The sequence below is a fragment of the Ornithorhynchus anatinus genome, chromosome 2, assembly GCF_004115215.2.
Source record: "Ornithorhynchus anatinus isolate Pmale09 chromosome 2, mOrnAna1.pri.v4, whole genome shotgun sequence".
Taxonomy (NCBI): domain Eukaryota; kingdom Metazoa; phylum Chordata; class Mammalia; order Monotremata; family Ornithorhynchidae; genus Ornithorhynchus; species Ornithorhynchus anatinus.
In genome coordinates, this window is record NC_041729.1 from 112,801,367 (window position 1) to 112,819,814 (window position 18,448).

Here is an 18,448-nt window from a genome sequence, read left to right on the forward strand (position 1 = left end):
TCAAGTGAAAACCCAGAGTGATGAGAGTGCCACCTCAATTATAAATAGACAACTGCAGAAGGCAGAAAATTATTGCAGGAAGACATCCGACTAAAGCAAACATAATGCAAAAAAACAAAGAGCATCAGATGAGTAGTAATACTATTTGGATAGGGAATCAATTCAATATTTGCTTTGCTATGGACCCCACCCTCCCTCACCTCCCCAAAACACTTGTTCACAACTTCCTCCCCTCCTTTACTATCATCTTAAAATGACTCACTCTTTTGGCTTCTACTTGGTTGTTTTCCCACACGCTCAAAATCTCCTTCATTCAAAAAGGCTTCTTTCGAATGCATCATATCCTCTTTGCCGGGCCTCCCTGTTCTTCAATGGGCATGGGTACACTTACGACATTTGCTTCCTCTCCAACACTCTTTTCTGCCATCTAGCTTTGCCCCCTTCACTCTGAAACCATGTTTACCAAAGACTCCAATGACTTCCTTTTGACAAGTCTAATGGATTCTTACTCTGACCTAATCTTCCTTGAACTTTCAGGTGCCTCTCAATCGACCACTTCCTCCTCCTAAAAACTCTCTAGTCTAGGCTTCGTTATATTGCTATGGTACCATCCTATTGAAAGATCTTGCCAAGTATCTGTGTGCAAGGCACTGTGAAAAATTTCATGGGTGAGAATTACAGATGGCCCTGGACCTCAAAGAGTTCACCATCTAAGAATCGGGGGGTGGGAGTGGAGAGAGCTGGTGACAGATTCATAAAGAATGTTTTTCTTGGGTCTTTTTTCCGTCCTCTCAGACCACTTCTTCTGTATCTCTTTTGCTAGCACCTCTTCTCCCTTTCATCTTTTATCTGTGGTGATTCCCCAAGGGTCCTCAACTCTTCTCATTCAATCAATCATATTTTTTGAGGGTTTACTGAATACAGAGCTCTGTCCTAAGTGCTTGGGAGAGTACAATATCACAGACACATTCCCTGCTCACAACGAGCTCTATACTCATTCTCTTAAACTACCTCTTCGATGTGGACAACCATCAAAATGACCTCAGAGGCTGATTTTTCACCTGCCTTTGCAGTTGTGCATTGTCCTCTGGCTCTGGCACATCTCCACATGGATGACTCACCAACTCCTTAAACGAAAAATGCCCCAAATGCAACTCATCTTGCCTCTTAATCCTACTCCCCTCCCAACTTTCCCATCATGGTCAACATCACTATCCTCTCTGTTCTAGTCTTTCAGTCTTTAGGTATAACTCCTCTGTCTCACATCCCATATCTAATCCATCACTAAATCCTTCCATTTTTTTCTCCATGATATTTCCTAGTTTGGCCCATTGGTCTCCATTCTCACAGTCACCACCCAGGTCCAAAGTACCAGGTCCATTCTCTCCACCAGACAGCTGGGAGGATCCTCTGGGGACCAACTGCCTTCTCATCATGACACCTGGGGCTCCTCCTCCTGACATGCCCTGTGCCTCCAGGATCGTAGGGATTTAAGCAGCTGAAGCACTCTGCAGCCTCTCTCTCCATCAGGAAGCCTGCCACCTCTGCTCCCTTCCCAGTGTGACTTCTAGGGCCCCTGCTCCTGACACACCTTGTCCATACCAAGCTGCAGGGACTTAAGCTTCAGTAGCCCACCCCTTGGCCTCGGTCTCCACCGTGGCTGAGGGAATCCCCCGAGAAACCATACGCCACCTTCCCATCAGAGCATCCAGGGCCCTCAGCATTCTCCTCTACTGAACAGCCCTGCTGCCTCCAAGGGAATCAGCACCAGCTCTCTTCCGTATCACCGAGGAGCCCCATCCTAACCTGCCCTGTGCCAATCTGGTGAGAAAGATAAAACAGCTGCAGCGTACTTTAACAAAATCTTGGGAAGGCTAATAGTAATTGTGATATCTTCACAACCTCACCAAAATCCGCCTGTTCCTCTCTGTTCAAATTTCTACCACATTATGCAAGCACTTCTCCTATCCCACCTTGCTTATTGTATCAGCCTCCATGCTCACCTCCCTGCCTTCTGTCTCTCCCTACTCCAGTCCATACTCCATTCTGCTGCTTGAAGCATTTCATTCAAAAACGTTCAGACCATGTTTCCCCACCTCTCCAGAAACTCCAGTGGTTGCCTGTCCACCTCTGCATCAAACAAAAACTCCTTACCATTGGCTTTAAAGCACTTAATCACCTTAACCCTTCCTACATCACCTCGCTACTCTCCTACTACAACCCTGCCCACCTGGTTCCTCTAATGCTAACCTTGTCACTGTACCCCGATCTCACCTATTTTGCCACCAACCTCTCACCACATCCTACCTCTGGCTTGGAATGCCCTCTCTCCTCAAAGCAGACAGATAATTGCTCTCTCCGACTTCAAAACCTTATTGATGGCACATCTCCTCCAAGAAGCCTTCCCTAACTAAGCCCTCTTCTCTTCTCCCACTCTCTTTTGCACCGCTCTTACTCGCTCTTTTATTCATCCTACCTCCCATCCCCACAGCACATATGTATATATCTCTGTATATACCTGTAATTTATTTATTTATGTATGTATATTAATGTCTGCCTCCTCCTCTAGACTGTGAACTCACTGTGGGCAGGAATGTGTCTGTTTGTTGTTATACTGTACTCTCCCAAACACTTAGTACAGTGCTTTGCATACAGTAAGCGCTCAATAAATACAATCGAATGAATGAATGAATATGCGTGAAGCGCCGTATGCCAAACACCAGAAAAGATAACCAGGTCAGCCACAGTCATTGTCGCACATGAAGCGCTTAGCCTTAAGTAGGAAGGAGAACAGTATTGAATCCCCATTTTACAGATGAGGCAACTGAGGCACAGAGAAGTTAAGTGACTTGGCCAAGATCACACAACAAGCAATCGGCAGAGCCAGGATTAGAACGCTCTGACTCCAGGTTTGTGCTCTTTCCACACTGGACCACACTGCTTCTAAGAGAAAGGGATGAGCCCATCCTTCCCCCTTGTGAGACACAGCTGGCCCAACATCAAGCTTGATCCCTGTAGGATTTCAGATTTGACCGTCAAAAAAGATAATAATAATAATAATGTTGGTATTTGTTAAGCGCTTACTATGTGCAGAGTACTGTTCTAATAATAATGTTGGTATTTGTTAAGCGCTTACTATGTGCAGAGCACTGTTCTAAGCGCTGGGGTAAACACAGGGGAATCAGGTTGTCCCACGTGGGGCTCACAGTCTTAATCCCCATTTTACAGATGAGGGAACTGAGGCACAGAGAAGTTAAGTGACTTGCCCACAGTCACACAGCTGACAAGTGGCAGAGCTGGGATTTGAACTCATGAGCCCTGACTCCAAAGCCCGTGCTCTTTCCACTGCGCCACGCTGCTTCCCCAGAAGCACTGTTCTAAGCGCTGGGGGTAGATACAGGGTAATCAGGTTGTCCCATGTGAGGCTTACAGTTAATCCTCATTTTACAGATGAGGTAACAGAGGCACAGAGCAGTTAAGTGACTTGCCCACAGTCACACAGCTGACAAGTGACAGAGCCGGGAGTCGAACCCATGACCTCTGACTCCAAAGCCCAGGCTCTTTCCACTGAGCCATGCTGCTTCCCCAGAAGCAGAACTAAAAGATCAGTTACTGATAGGACTGGGGTCTTCTCGTCCAGCAGAGTTATGAAAAATAACCACGCAGAGAGGGCCCGGCCGGAGCCCATGCACTGAATGCAAAAAGGCGTGTACAACAAAGTCCCGTCGGAGCCGTAGGAAACGCCAGCTCCCCCACAGCGGCTCTGCTACCCCGCAGTCGCAAGGTGAGCTTAGGGCCGGCGGAAGGGGTGAACCCGCTGCAGCCCCTCTCACGAGAACTGCACTAGATGGCTGTGGTTTGGGTCCTCCGCTGAAGTGGAGACGGAGCTCTAGGTGTCACTCTCCATGGCCATGAAGCAGTCGGCATCGATGCCGTTGGCCAGGCATCACCGGACGAGCAACTCCGCGGGGAAGCTGTACTTCTCCAGCTGTGAGGGCAGCCAGTTCCCAGTGGCCTTGTTTTCTGGGTGGCTCTGCAGCTCCTCCAGCTCCTTGGCCAGGGACCAGCTCCTGATGAAGCTCTTGTTGGGAAGGGCATGGACGGGCAAACTTTCCAGGACCGTTTCCCGGAGAATTCGCCCTACACCTCAACACGACTGGTCATCTGGGGACCCCTAAACAGTAGGAGTGAATGCACCAACTTCATCTTGGCTTTCGCCCAGTTGAAAGCTTCAGGAAATGGCAGGTAGAGGACCTTCTTGAATGGATTCATGGCTACCTCCAGTCTGGCTCAGTGCCCGCAGCTACCTCCGGGTTGTGAATGTTGGACTCTGAACCTCAACAAGTGTTAAGTAATTTATTTACACTGTCTCCCCCTCTAGACTGTAAGCTCTTTGTGGGCAGGGAAAGTGTGTACCAATTGTACTTTACAGCACTCTCCTGAGTGCTTAGTGCAGTGCTATGCACACAGTAAGCACCCAGTAAATGCCACTGATGATTATGATGAAATTCTGGTCCTCTAGCCACAGTATCCCACTGATTTTTGTTGTTCTTTTGTGTGTTCACCCATGTTTTTATTGTCTTAATGTCTTGTTTCATCTCTCTTTATCTGTTTGTTGCCAATTCCCCTCCCCATTTTTCAATTTTAGATTGTGACTGCTCTAAAGGGACAGGGACTGCATTTAATTCCCACCTGTGTATTTTTTCCCAACATTTAGTACAATGCTTTGCCCACAGAAAGCACTTAAAAAATACTATTACTACTACTATCATCGCTACCCAACTCTTCTAATTTATCAATAAATACCACTGATTACCCATCTCCTTCCTTGTTTTCTGATCTCCAGCTTTCCTCCTTACCTCATGTGCTCTGTTGACAGGACTATCTTCCTAAAATACTGTTCAGAATGCATCACTTCCCCTGGACTAAACAACTTTTCTCTCCAATCTGACAGATCGCAGGGCTATTCACATTCAGTGTCCTCTTAAAACCCCACCTCCTCCTTCAATTATTTTCCAGGACACCAAGTTGTACAAACCCACGGGCAACTCTGCTACTTGGACAGTTACTTATAATCATCTTCAGTACTTTTTCAAATGTTCTTGAATTGTTTATTCAAATACTTAAATTGTTTACTTTATATGTACATAGTCTAATGTCTGCCTCCACCATTAGAATGTAAGCTTCTAGTGGATGGGAATGAATCAGTCCTGTTTGCCCAAGGGCTTAAAACAGTGCACACTACTACTATTACTTGTCCAAAACCTCCAAAGCCTGTCTCTCTTCCCATTAAACAGAAATGTCTGATCACTGGCTTCAAGAATCTCCCCCAGGGCCCTCTTCCTTACTTTACTTGTCCTTCCTCCCATTACACTCCACTTCACCCTCTTCATTCATCTAAAGATAAGCTAACTTACTAACTGTACCTCATTCTTCTTTTTTTCTATCCAACCAATTGGAGTCCCCTCTCCCCCAAATCCCCTAAAACACATATCTATTTGCAAAACCCTCCTAACAAGCTGCAACTTTCAGGAGACTTTTCTAGGTGAATACCCACCTCCTTGGTCATGTCATCCCATCAGCCACCCTTAGCACTTACGTGAATATCAGCTTATTTATTTCACTTGTTTGCTCACTTTTGTTGGTACCAGCTTTACCTAAGATTTTGCTCTTGTTCCCATTCTATGCATACAATTTGTATTTGCCTTCTTCCTCAATTATTATAAACTCCCTGATGGCAGGGACCATATCTTCTACTTTTATTGTAAACACTGTATACATACAGTGACCTGCCCACAGCAGACATTCAATAAATACTGATGGCTAATTTTAAATGCTTCCCATGCTCCGAGGGGAAGCTGAAGGCACTTCCTGCATCGAAAGAGCTTATAATATAGAGGAAAAGTAAGATCATACCTATTAATATAAATGGGACATAAACGTTGTAAAGACCTAAACATAACAAACCACAACCACCAGATAAGTAATTTAAGTAATGTATATGAAAGAAGAAAAGAAGGGCAGGGAGGGGAGGAGAGAGGGAGGTGAGGAAAGAAGTTTACTGGAATGATTGAAGCCAGGTGAGAATGATTTGGACAGTTTTTAAGGTGGAGGTGATCTCTGAGGAGGTCCGGGGTTACAAGGTTGATGAAAAGGCAGAGGAGGATGCGTTCCACGTTCGACTAATGGAACACGTGGTATCTTGGAAGCTGGAATGAGTGAAGGACAGAGGGGTAGTAGAGCACAAATAGTTCGCCTGGCTGGAATGGAGTCTTCATTTGGGGTATATTGAGAAAAGAAGGCAATTATGAATAAATAATTTTGTTTTTTGAGAGGTAATGGCAGGACTCTTTAAAGAGGAAGGATATAGAAAAGTAAATGCTATCTTGGCACTGAATAGAATTTTCAAGTCTCTTTACACAATCGTTGACATTCGGACCCAATGTTATCATCCTTAGACTTTTCCTAAAGCCAGGAGGAAATGAGAAGTACAAGATGGTCCCTGAAGAAATACCTCCTTTGAGCAAAGAGAATGAGAAGTTCTCTTTCAACCCTGTTATTCTCATTACAGAGTCTCTGGGATGTTGAAGAGCCTGCAGAGTTTTCTCATCAGACACTTAAGTGGTCAACACTTGCTCTCTCGACCTAACCCTCTCAGTGCCAGTAAGGATCAGACTAGTATTTGGGGATAAATTCAGAGCTCAGGGTTTTACCGGAGGCTAAGGAACTGTCTACTCGCCTTTTATTTCAAAAGAACACAAAGCTAGAGACTACCATTGATTACTGACTGCCCCTAAACTATCTCTAGACTTGATTTACTTACCTCCTGTCACGGTGTTGTAGTAATAATGGTAGCCCTCGGAGGACATGCCTTCTATCCACTGATGAGCTCCAACTGATGGCTTATTGGAAGGGTCTTTCTTCTTCTTTTTCTTTTCTTTCGGCTGACTTGGTGCTGTGCTGGGTGAGATAGTGCGGGTTGCTACGGTGTGGGTTGCTACTGGTGTTATGCTGGGAGCTGTAATTTCTTCAGAAAAGGAAAGGGAGGAAAGAAAGAATCACCCATCAAAAGCATTTAAGACTGGTCAAATCCTTTCATTCCAGAGGGTAAAAGCCAGGAGAATTGATCAGGCTCTCTTGACTGGGAAACTCAATATTGAAGCAGTTTTCCCCAAGACAATGACAGTAAATTAAGAGCAAAGAAATGTTACGGTATGTCCTGTCGCCTGAGGCTTGGAGGAGGTGACAGACAATAGACTTCTGGGTCAACAGGGTTCCCAGACTCTGCCAAAAGCAATGACAGCTAGCCAGGGGTCTCAGGGAAGTTGCTTCTCTCCTTTTCTTCCACCACTTTCTAACCCAACACCCTTGCGAGATCTATGCTCAATCAATCAACCCTAACTATTACGTGCTGTGGGCAGAACCCTGTACTGAATGCTTGGGAGAGTACAACACAACAATATAACGGAAATGAGCTTACAGTCTAGAGGGGGAGACAGACATTAATATAAATAAAGATATGTACATTAGTGCTGAGGGAGGTCTGGGGGGGATAGTAAATAAAGGGAGCAAGTCAGGATGAAGCAGAAGGGAGAGGGGAAAGAGCAAAAGGCGGCTCAGTCAGGGAAGAAGACGAAGGGTTGGGGAGTGAGGGAGTTTAGTTTAGTAGAGAGGGTGATGTTGAGGGCATCAATTTGGTCATCAAGGGAAGGGAATGGAGGCTAAATGCGGCAAGATGACTTGAGACAAATGGATGGGGTCATAAGATTGGGGGTCTCTCTGGGGGAACAGGACAGATTTATGGGGAGGAGGTGTGTGGAAGAAAAGGCAGATGAGGAGGTTGTGGTCAGACAAAGGAACTTGAGAATTGGTGAGGGTAGAGACTGTACAGTGACTACTAACTAGTATGTTTTTTTCTTATGACCACTACTGACTAATTCACTTTGGCGGTAGAAGAGAGAAAAAGTTTTTTTATGATACTTGTTAAGTGCTTAGTATGTGTCAAGCACTGTTCTAAGCACTGGGGTGGATCAGTGTGGCTTAGTGGGAAGAGCACGGGCTTGGGAGTCAGAGGATATGGGTTCTAATTTTGGCTACACCACTTGTCTGCTCTATGACCTTGTGCGAGCCACTTACCTTCTCTGTGCTTCAGTTACCTCATCTGTAAAATGGGAATTAAGACTGTGAGCCCCATGTGGGACAACCTGATTACCTTATAGCTACCCCAGTGCTTAGAACAGTGCTTGGCACACAGTACGCAATTAATACCATAATTATTATTTATTACTACAAGTTAATCAGGTTGGACCACAGTACCCGTTCCCACATGGGACTCACAATCTAACTAGGAGAGAGAACAGGTATTGAACCCCTCAATTTTTACAGTTGAGAAAACGGAGGCCCAGAGATGTTACGTGACTTGACTCAGGTCACCCAGCAAGCAATCAGCAGAGCCAGGATTAGAACCCCAGTCCTCTGTCTCCAGGGCCTGTGCTCTTTCCACTAGTCCACGCTGCTTCTAGTTACTCGCATTTACCAAGAGTAGCTTCTCCAAATAATAATTGTTGTATCTGTTATGTTTACTAGGTACCAAGCCCTGTACTAATCACTGGGGGGAGATCCAAGTTAATCAAAGACAAAACGGGCAACTTCAGCATCCCAGAAATACATTTTTGAGCCTAGCTCACATGCGAAATAGCCGGCTTCCTCAAAGGCACCTGTGGAGGCAGCATGGCTGTTCCTGCTGGACAGAGGGGTTACGAGATGGAAAAAGAAGTTGTAAAACAAAAAGTCGTTGGGAAAACCCTGGTGGCTCGCTTGGACGAACCTCCCCAAGAAAAATATCAAGGGCGTTTTCTTCATGTCTAACCCCCACTAGGGAACTCCACCCTGGAAACAACAAGAGCCTGCTCACTATCCTCTCTGATGCTACTTTGAAAGCATGTTGGCAAAATTTTCTACCTGAATCGATTCCAAGCCTTTTCAAATCCTCCTGGTATGCTTTCAGAGCAGCAGCCTCCATAGCTGCAAACTCTTTTGATGCTTTTTCTTCTTCTTTTGCCTTTTCCAGGCTTTTCTGTTTAATCTATGAAAAGAAAGGGTCAAAGTGAGGCAAAAGACTAAAATTTACATAGCTTAGAGAAACCACAAAAAATCCAAATTACCTCACTGATCCTCTTTGCAACATTTTCCTTATGGTTCTTTCCTCGTTCATGAAATTCAACACTCTTGAAAAAAAAAAAGCAACAACAGGCAAATAAGAGATACAGTCATCACGAGAACAAGGGGAGGAGGTCATGTGAGAAGGGAAAGATAAAAAAGCACAAAATTTATCTTAAATGAAAATAGCACTTTTAAGACACAAAAAGGGTGCCAGGAAGTAGATTAGCGTGTTATTTTTAGTTCCTCACTCACACTCTCAATAGTACTGACAGGGCCTATTGCAGGACTTTGTGGAACACACAAAAGACGGAAAAGACTTGATGCTTTCAATTTGGAAGTATATGCTCGTGATATCAGTAAATGTTCTTTATTGAGCGCTTATTGTGTGCAGAACACTGTCCTAAGTGCTTGGGAGAGTACAAACCAAAAGAGGTGGTAGACACATTCCTTGCCCACAAGGAGCTCATAATCTAGAGGCTATGCTTCCTTCCCACAAGGGTTTTATGGCCTAGGAGATCTAATGTCAGCTCAAATCCTCTGCTTTTTGAGTTTGAAGGCTTCTAAAACAGCAATTCGGTTTAATCAATGGTATTTGTTGAGTGCCATGCGCAGAGCATTGAATTAAGCACCCCCAAGCTTGCAAGAGTACAATCCAAAGCAGTTGGTTAGACACGTTCCCTTCCCACACAAGACTAGAGGCTTAATGTTACGAGAAGCTCTGCAGCAACGTCACAGCAGCTCTATTACAATAAAGAACCCAGTTTACAACAGCCAACATAAGTGGTGCGTGGGTATTTCTACGAAGCAGTCACTTAACATGGCGATTTGTTAGCCACCGTATGAGTAGATGAAACTGCCAAAACTGCTCTACTAGAAACAGCACCAGGGAGTACTATATACTGCAAATCAAAAAAAGAGGCGGCAACAATGTCTTGCTGCCCTTCCTGACAAGAAAGCCTTCTGGAAGGAGTGTAGTAATATGCACATTAAGTTAAAAGACACCTGTGATAAGTGATGCAATGCCAGAACAATAACAGTTCCAGGATTTATCGAACACTTACTAGCTGCCAAGCACTGTGCTAAAAGTACTGGTAGATGCCAGAGTATCAGATTAGAAATAATCCCTAATCCACACAGGGCTCACAGTCAATGAGGGAATTCTTCAGAGATGACATTTCCTTGATCTCTTTAACACACCTTCTTCTTCTTATTATTATTATTGTTGAAGACGAGGTTCTACAAAGCATAACGAATCTACCCATATTATGAAATTGTGGGCCTCATTCGAATTGTTGAGGAAGTTGACATGGCAGAGTCAAGAAAAATGGCAAAACACCTGAATTTGTTAGCATGTGCACTGAGACCTTCAAGCACTGAAGAGGTATGCTATTTAAGCACTTGTACAAACTTTTACATCATGGAGAAGAGTGTACTGGACCTTAAAGATGCCACAACTGACATCTTCAAGAAGAAAGGTGAATGTTTAAGACTTTGGTAATTATGGTGGCATCTCACAGTTTGGCAGTGTGGCACATTCTACCAGAGTCTTTTTAGAATGACTACTGAAGAATATTGTTAACTGTCATATACCTTCTTGACTAGTGCATCGACTTCCTCTCTGGCCTCCCTGTCTTCAGCCTCTCCTCTCTTTCCAGTTCATACTTCATTCTGCTACCCAGATTATTTTTCTAAAGTCATTTCGCACATCTCCCCAGTCCTCAAGTACTTCCAGTTGTTGCCCATCTATCTCCACATGAAACAGAAACTTCTCATCACTAGATTCAAGGTACTCAATCAGTTCTTTCCCCCTTAACCTCTCCCACTCCAGCTCAGCCTGCACACTTGGTTCCACTAATACCAACCTGCTTTACAGTCTCTCACTCCATTCTCTAGCCACTCAGACCTCGCGCTCATGCCCTCCGTCCTGCCTGGAACTCTCTTCCCTAACATATCCAAAGGATCAGCACTCTCCCCAACTTCAGGTCCCTATTGAAGTCATATCGCCTCCAGGACATCCTTCCTAACTTCTCATTCTCCCACCCTAGTTACCCTCCCTACCCCCACACCCATGTACTTATTCCCACTGGCTAAGCCCTTTGGCTCTCACCCCATCCCCACTACACTTATGTAAATACCCTTATACTTTGCCTCCTTTGCCTGAAATTTATTTTATTGCCTTTCTTCCCTGCCAGACAGCAAACTCTTGAGGACAAGAATCTTGTACAGTGCTCTGAACAAAATAAGCACTCAATGAACACCAATGATTGTTTGACTGTATTCCTGGGGGGAATGTGGCTTCAGTATGGCAGATCAATCAATTGGGTTTATTGGGAGAGTAGAACACAGAGTTGGTTGACATTTTCCTTGCCCTTAATGTGCTTACTGCCAAAAATATTTAGACTTATTAAAACATCTCCCCCAAAAGGCCTTTCCCACCTAAATCCTCATTTCCCCTCTTCCTTCTGCATCACCTAAGCACTTGGATCTGTACACTTTAAGCACTTAATATGCACTCCTCCCTCAGCCCCACAGTACTTATGCACATATCTGTAATTTATTTTAGTATCCACCACCCCCTCTAGACTGGTTGGGGGCAGGGAATGTGTAAACCAACTCTGCTGTACTGTACTCTCCCAAACGCTAAATTCAGTGCTCTTCACACAGTTAGTGCTCAGTAAATACCATTGATTGATTAAATGACTCATGAAACAGGCATTTAGGGGCTGCTATATTAATGGTGTTTAAAAAGCACCTATTTAAAAATCTAGTAAAAATGCTATCTATTTATAGAGCTATGTATCTCTATAAATCGGGGCAGGTTTCCCTTGAGCAGCAATGTGGACGCACCCAAGGAGGTACCTTTTAATCAGAGACTGCCCTGCCACCTTTAAAGACAGGACAAACCTGCTTTGCACAGCATCCCATAAGACGTCATGGGCATATGACTAACTATCAGATGATCCAGGTCCCCACGCGGTATTTACTTTTTGAAGTACGCATGTGGCTATGCTGTAAAGGTGCCATCATTTCTGCTTTTAACACATCTTTCATAATAATAATAATAATGGTATTTGTTAAGCACTTACTAGGTGCCACGCACTCTATTATTTCAAGATTTGATGGAAGAACGAAGAAACATAAATACCGTAGTTCAGCTGTGAATTAGGTTACACTAATAATTGCTAATATGATTGTGGTATTTAAGTGTTTACTGTGTGCCAAGCACTGTCCTGTGAGCTGGAGTAGATAAAGGATAATCAGGTCATGCTCAGTACAGTGGTCTGCATATAGTAAGTGCTCACTAAATCACACTGACTGAATTGTAGTCGCCAGGGAATGCGTCTACCAACTCTGTTACACTGTACTCTCTCAGGTGCTTAGTACAGTGCTCTGCACACAGTAAGTGCTCAATAAATACAACTGATTGATTGTAGAGAGAGTTTGTTGACTGCCATTTGCTCTCTCTCCCACTGTAAGCCATGTTCCTGTTGGAAAACCAGCGAGGAGATGGGCAACAGTAAGACATACTGTGAAGTGCATGCATAGGTTTTTTTTTTACCTGAAAAATCCACTTATAGTTGAAGTGCCCACTCGCGTTAAGGCTGCAGGCAGCTTTCTTGGTATCTGCTAATGATGGCATTTGTTAAGCGCTTAAGCAAAGCACTGGTCTAAGCGCTGGGGTAGATGCAAGGTGATCGGGCTGTCCCACCCACGCGGGGTTTATGGTCTTAATCCCCATTTTACAGATGAGGTAACTGGGGCACAGAGAAGTTAAGTGACTTGTCCAAAGTCATACAGCTGACAACAGCTGAGCCGGGATTTGAACCCATGACCTCTGACTCCCAAGCCCGTGCTCTTTCCACTGAGCCACGCTGCTTCTCTATGATAACCATTTTATTTTTTAGATCCCTACTGTACCCACTCTCCTGTCAGGGAACAACCCAGGGGGTTCTCCAGCCTTCACCACTTCTGAGCAGGCATTCATTCCCCAGCTTTGTGAGCAGGGAGTGGCATTCCGAATCTTAGAGCTGGGCCCCTTCCACCAGAACAATGGCAATTGTTTACTATCCATTGACTTTAAACTATGCAAACTGGTTCTCTGTGAGGTGTTAATGACCACTTTTAATTGTCAGAGAAATGTCAGAGAAACAAAAACAACAGTTCACCTAAACGTTAGAGAAACAAACAACAGTTCACCTCAGGTTTTAGCTCTATATCATCATCATAGCTACTCAGTGAGCACTTACTGTGTGCAAAGCACTGTACTAAGCGCTTGGGAGAGTACAACACAACAATAAACAGATACTTTCGCTGCTCACCCTGAGCTCAAGTCTAGAAGGGGACCCTGACATTTATAGACAGAAATAAATTAATGATGATGATGATGTTGGTATTTGTTAAGCGCTTACTATGTGCAGAGCACTGTTCTAAGCGCTGGGGTAGACATAGGGGAATCAGGTTGTCCCACATGGGGCTCACAGTCTTAATCCCCATTTTACAGATGAGGTAACTGAGGCCCAGAGAAGTTAAGTGACTTGCCCACAGTCACATAGCTGACAAGTGGCAGAGCTGGGATTCGAACTCATGACCTCTAACTCCAAAGCCCGTGCTCTTTCCACTGAGCCACGCTACAGAGCACTATATTAAGTGCTGGGGTAGACGAATGGTAATCAGTTGGAAAATGGTCTCCGTGCCACAGGGAGTTCATAGTCTAGCAGATGGGAGAACATGTACTGTGGTCCCATTTACAGATGAGGAAACTGAGGCACAGAGAAGTTAAATGATTTGTGCAAGGGCCCACAGCAGATAAGTGGCAGACTGGGATTAGAACCCAGGTCCTCTGACTCCCAGGCCTTTGTTCTTTCCACTAGTCCACCCTGCTTCTCTGTAATATTTTCCTCTTCTCTACATCTTCTTGATTTCTCTCAGTGTGCCAGAAATCAGGAACTATTTCAATGGTTTCTGAACCACCTCTCCCTTAACCCCTTATTTCCCACTAAAATGATTGTGGAAAACATGGGGTTTTGCAAGAACACACTATAGATTTATTTAGCAAATAACTGTAGACTGAAAATTTGCTAAGGAAGCTAATCAAATTTCCCACCATGTTCTGAATTAAACAGGGAATATATGGGGTATTTTACCAAAGCAATAGAAGAAGTTAATTCTGGACATGTTAATAATGAACAATTTCCATTTTTTTGACACTGAATAGAAGAAAGCCTCAGTGAGGACTTTACTTATCAGTCAGTTTATCGGTAGTATTTGTCAAACCTGTTCTGTGTGCAGAGCACTGCACCGAGTACCTGGGAGAGTAATATTCAATAGAGTTGCTAGCCATGATCCTTGCCCACAAGGAGCGTAGAGACTAGAAGTGGAAACAGACAAAACAAATTATGGATAAGGGAAATGGCAGAGAATAAGGATTAGTACATAAGTGCTGTATGTATGACTGGGGGTGGATATTACGTCCTGAAGGGACTCAGATCCATGTGTATATGCAGTGTAGGAGAGGGCAGATAGAGGGAATGAGGACTTAGTCAAGGAAAGTCTCTTGAAGAAGATGTGATTTTAGTAGGGCTTTAGAAGTGGGGAAAAAGGGAGTTCCAGGCCAGGTGGAGAATGTGGGCAAGACAGATGAGTCTGAGGTGCAGTGAATAGGCTGGTGTTAGAGGAGCAAAGTGTACAGACAGCTTGGTTTGCAGTAAGAGGTCAGGGAGGTAAGGAAGGGGCAAGGGGACTGAATGCCTTAGAGATGACAGTTCTGTTCAATGAGATGGACAGACAACAACTGGAAGTTTGAGGAGAGGGGAGATGTGGACTGAAAGTTTTTAGAAAAATGATCTGGACCCTGTAGACGGCACCACCATCCTTCCTGTCTCACAAGCCCATAACCTTGGCATTATTCTTGACTCCTCTCTCTCACTCACTCTACCCACATATTCAATCCATTACTAAATCCTGTCGGTTCGACCTTCACAATACTGCTAAAATCTGCCCTTTCCTCCTACCACTTTAATCCAAGCACTTATTCTAGCCCATTGTTTTTTTGTGTGTGCGGTATTTGTTAAGTGCTTACTATGTGCCAGGCACTGTACTAAGCGCTGGAGTGGATACAAGCAAATCGGGTTGGACACAGTCCCTGTCCCACATGGGGCTCACAGTCTCAGTCCCCATTTTACAGATGAGGTAACTGAGGCCCAGTGAAGTGACTTACCCAAGGTCACACAGCAGGCAAATGGCAGAGCCAGAATTAGAACCCATGACCTTCTGATGCTCAGGCCCGCGCTCTCTCCACGACGCCACGATGCTTCTCTTGATTACTGTAACAGCCTCCTAGCTGACCTCCTTGCTTCCTATTTCTCCCCACTCCAGCCCATGCTTCACTCTGCTGCGTGGATCATTCTTCTACAAATACGTTCAGACCGTGTTTTTCCTCTCGAGAACCTCCAGTGGTTTGCCCATCCAGCTCCACAAACAGAATCTCCTCACTGTCGACTTTAAAGCACTCCATCCTTTTGCCCCCACCCACCAAACTCCTACTACAACTCAACCCGCATACTTGGCTCCTCTAATGCTAACCTTCGCCCTGTATCTCAATCTTGTCTTTCGTGCCACAAACCTCTAGTTCAGTCCATGTCCTGCCTCTGGTCTGCAGCACCCTCCCTCTTCTTATCTGACAATTACCCTCCCCACCTTCAAAGCCGTACTGAAAGCACATCTCCTCTAAGAGGCCTTCCCTAAGCCCTCCTTTCCTCTTCTCCCACTCCCTTCTGAGCCACCTTGACTTGCTCCCTTTATTCATCATTCTCTCCCAGCCCCACAGCACTTATGTACAGCATGGCCTAGTGGACAGTGCCAGGTCTTGGGAGTCAGAAGGACCTGGTTCCAATCTCAGATCAGCCATATGTCTACTCTGTGACCTTGGGTGCATCGTTTAACTTCCCTGGGCCTCAGTTACCTCATCTATAAAATGGAGATTAAGACTGTGAGCCTTATGGGGGACAGGGGACTCTGTCCAACCTGATTAGCTTACATCAATCTCAGGACTCAAAACAATGCTTGATACATAGTAAGCGCTTAACAAGGACCATCACTATTATATCTGTCATCTTATTTATTTTCATTAATATCTGTCTCCATCTCTAGACTGTAAGATCATTGTGGGCAGGGACTATGTCTGTTATATTGCTATACTGTATGCTCCCCAGCACTTAGTACAGTGCTCCACATACAGTAAGCACTCAATAAATTCAATTGAGTGGGCATCAAGGTGGGATACGACAAAAGTTTAGATCAGCATGGTAGCAGTTTGGGATGAAGAGGAAAGGGTAAATTCTGAGAGGTTGTGGAGGTAGAAATGACAGGACTTGGTGAAAGACTGAATATGTGGTTTGGAAGAAAAAGAGGAGTTGAGGACAATGCCAAGTCTGGAGTCAGAGGTCATGAGTTCGAATCCCAGCTCTGCCACTTGTCAGCTGTGTGACTGTGGGCAAGTCACTTAACTTCTCTGTGCCTCAGTTCCCTCATCTGTAAAATGGGGATGAAGACTGTGAGCCCCACGTGGGACAACCTGATTCCCCTGTGTCTCCCCCAGCACTTAGAACAGTGCTCTGCACATAGTAAGCGCTTAACAAATATCAACATTATTATTATTAAGTCTGTGGACTTGTGAGACAGGGAAGTTGGTGGTGTTGTCTACAGTGTTGTCTAGGGGATGACAGTGTTTGGGTGGCAAGATGAGGAGTTCTGTTTTGGACAAGTTCACTTTGAGGTGTCAGCAGGATATCCATGTAGCGAAGTCCTGAAAGCAAGAGGATATGTGAGACTGCAGAAGAGAGAGGTCAGCGCTGGAAAGGTAGATTGGGGGATCATCCGCTTAAAAGATGGTAATTTAAGTTGTGGGGGTAGATAAATTCCCCAAGGGAGTGGATATGGAGAAAGAACAGAAAGGGGACCCAGAACTGAGTCTTGAGGGACCCCCAGAGTTTCAAGGTGGGAGGCAGAGGAGGAGTGGTCTCACAGACAGGAAGAGAACCAGGAGAGGAGATTGTTCAGGAGAGGAGATTAGAAGCAGCATAGCCTAGTGCATAGAGCACAGATCTGGGAGTCAGAAGGACCTGGCTTCTAATACCAGCTCCACCACTTGTTTGCTGTGTGACCCTGGGCGAGTTGCTTAATTTCTCTGCACCTGCAATCTCATCTGTAAAACGGGGATTAAGACTGTGAGCCCCATGCAGGACATGGACTGAATCTTGGATCTACCTCAGCCCTTAGTACACTGCCTGGCACATAGTTAACACTTAAATACCATAAAAAAGGTAATTGGAGAGGGCAATAAGGATTCATTGGTGATCCTAGAGAAGGCAGCTACCATGGAGTGGAGGGGCGGAAGCCAGACTGCCTTGAGAGAATTGGAGGAAAGGGAGTGGAGGCAATGGGTGTAAACTGGTCACTCAGGGAATTTGGAAAGGTATAGTAAGAGGGAGATGGGGTGATAACAGGAGGGGGCTGTGGGGTCATGGGAGGATTTGTTTTTATGATAGGAGACACATGGGTTCGTTGGCAGGGAACATAACTGCCAACTCTGTTGTACCCTCCCAAGTATTCTACACAGTCCTCTACACCTAGTAAATGCTCAAATGCCACTGATGATGTTGGGCTTTTTGAAAGTAGTGGGGAAGGAGCCACTGGAAAGTGAGCAGTTAAAGACTGCTCTCAAGGAGGTGGCAAGTGTTTTAACAAAGTGCAAAGGGATGGGATTAGGGCACAGGCAGAGAAGGCAGATTTCTACAAGGAGGCAGGAGACCTCTTGCGCTATGGCTGGGAAAGATGGGAGAACTGAAAAGAGGGCAAGAAGGTGTCTGTTATTTTGTACTCTCTCAAGAGCTTAGTACAGTTCCCTGCACAAAGTAAGTGCTTAAATGCTCAATAAATACAACTGACTGACTGAGGAGGGTGTGACTGCAGGGGAGCAGGGGAGACCACACCTTATAGTTTCAATTTTTTGATGAAATAGGTGGCAATTAAACACAGTTAAAGTACATATAGTATTTCAGAATATCATTTAGAAAAGAATGCCATACAGGCCTGTTGTCTGCTATCCAGCACTTGCAGTAATCACAAAATTTTTTTGGTTGTGACTTCCAGTAGTCAGCCCTGAAAAAGAAAAGTGACTAATTAGTAACCGGAAATGTGATGCATGATTCCCTAAGTTAAACTGGTCTGTAGTTGTTTCAACTCATTGTTTTCCTTGTTGGCAAAGAGTCCTCAATTATACTGCCTA

At 44.8% G+C, this 18,448-nt stretch overlaps 1 protein-coding gene across 1 annotated transcript in view; it reads right to left on the bottom strand.

Annotated features, from left to right (window-relative positions):
* Positions 1–18,448, bottom strand: part of WBP4 (WW domain binding protein 4) — a 39,829-nt gene that overhangs the window by 17,505 nt on the left and 3,876 nt on the right. Inside the window, exons 2-5 of the mRNA XM_029058759.2 lie at positions 18,249–18,321; positions 9,165–9,227; positions 8,962–9,085; positions 6,824–7,027 (exon numbers count right to left, since the gene is read on the bottom strand). Coding sequence (XP_028914592.1) covers positions 6,824–7,027; positions 8,962–9,085; positions 9,165–9,227; positions 18,249–18,321 — 464 coding nt within the window. The remainder of the gene's footprint in view (positions 1–6,823; positions 7,028–8,961; positions 9,086–9,164; positions 9,228–18,248; positions 18,322–18,448) is intronic.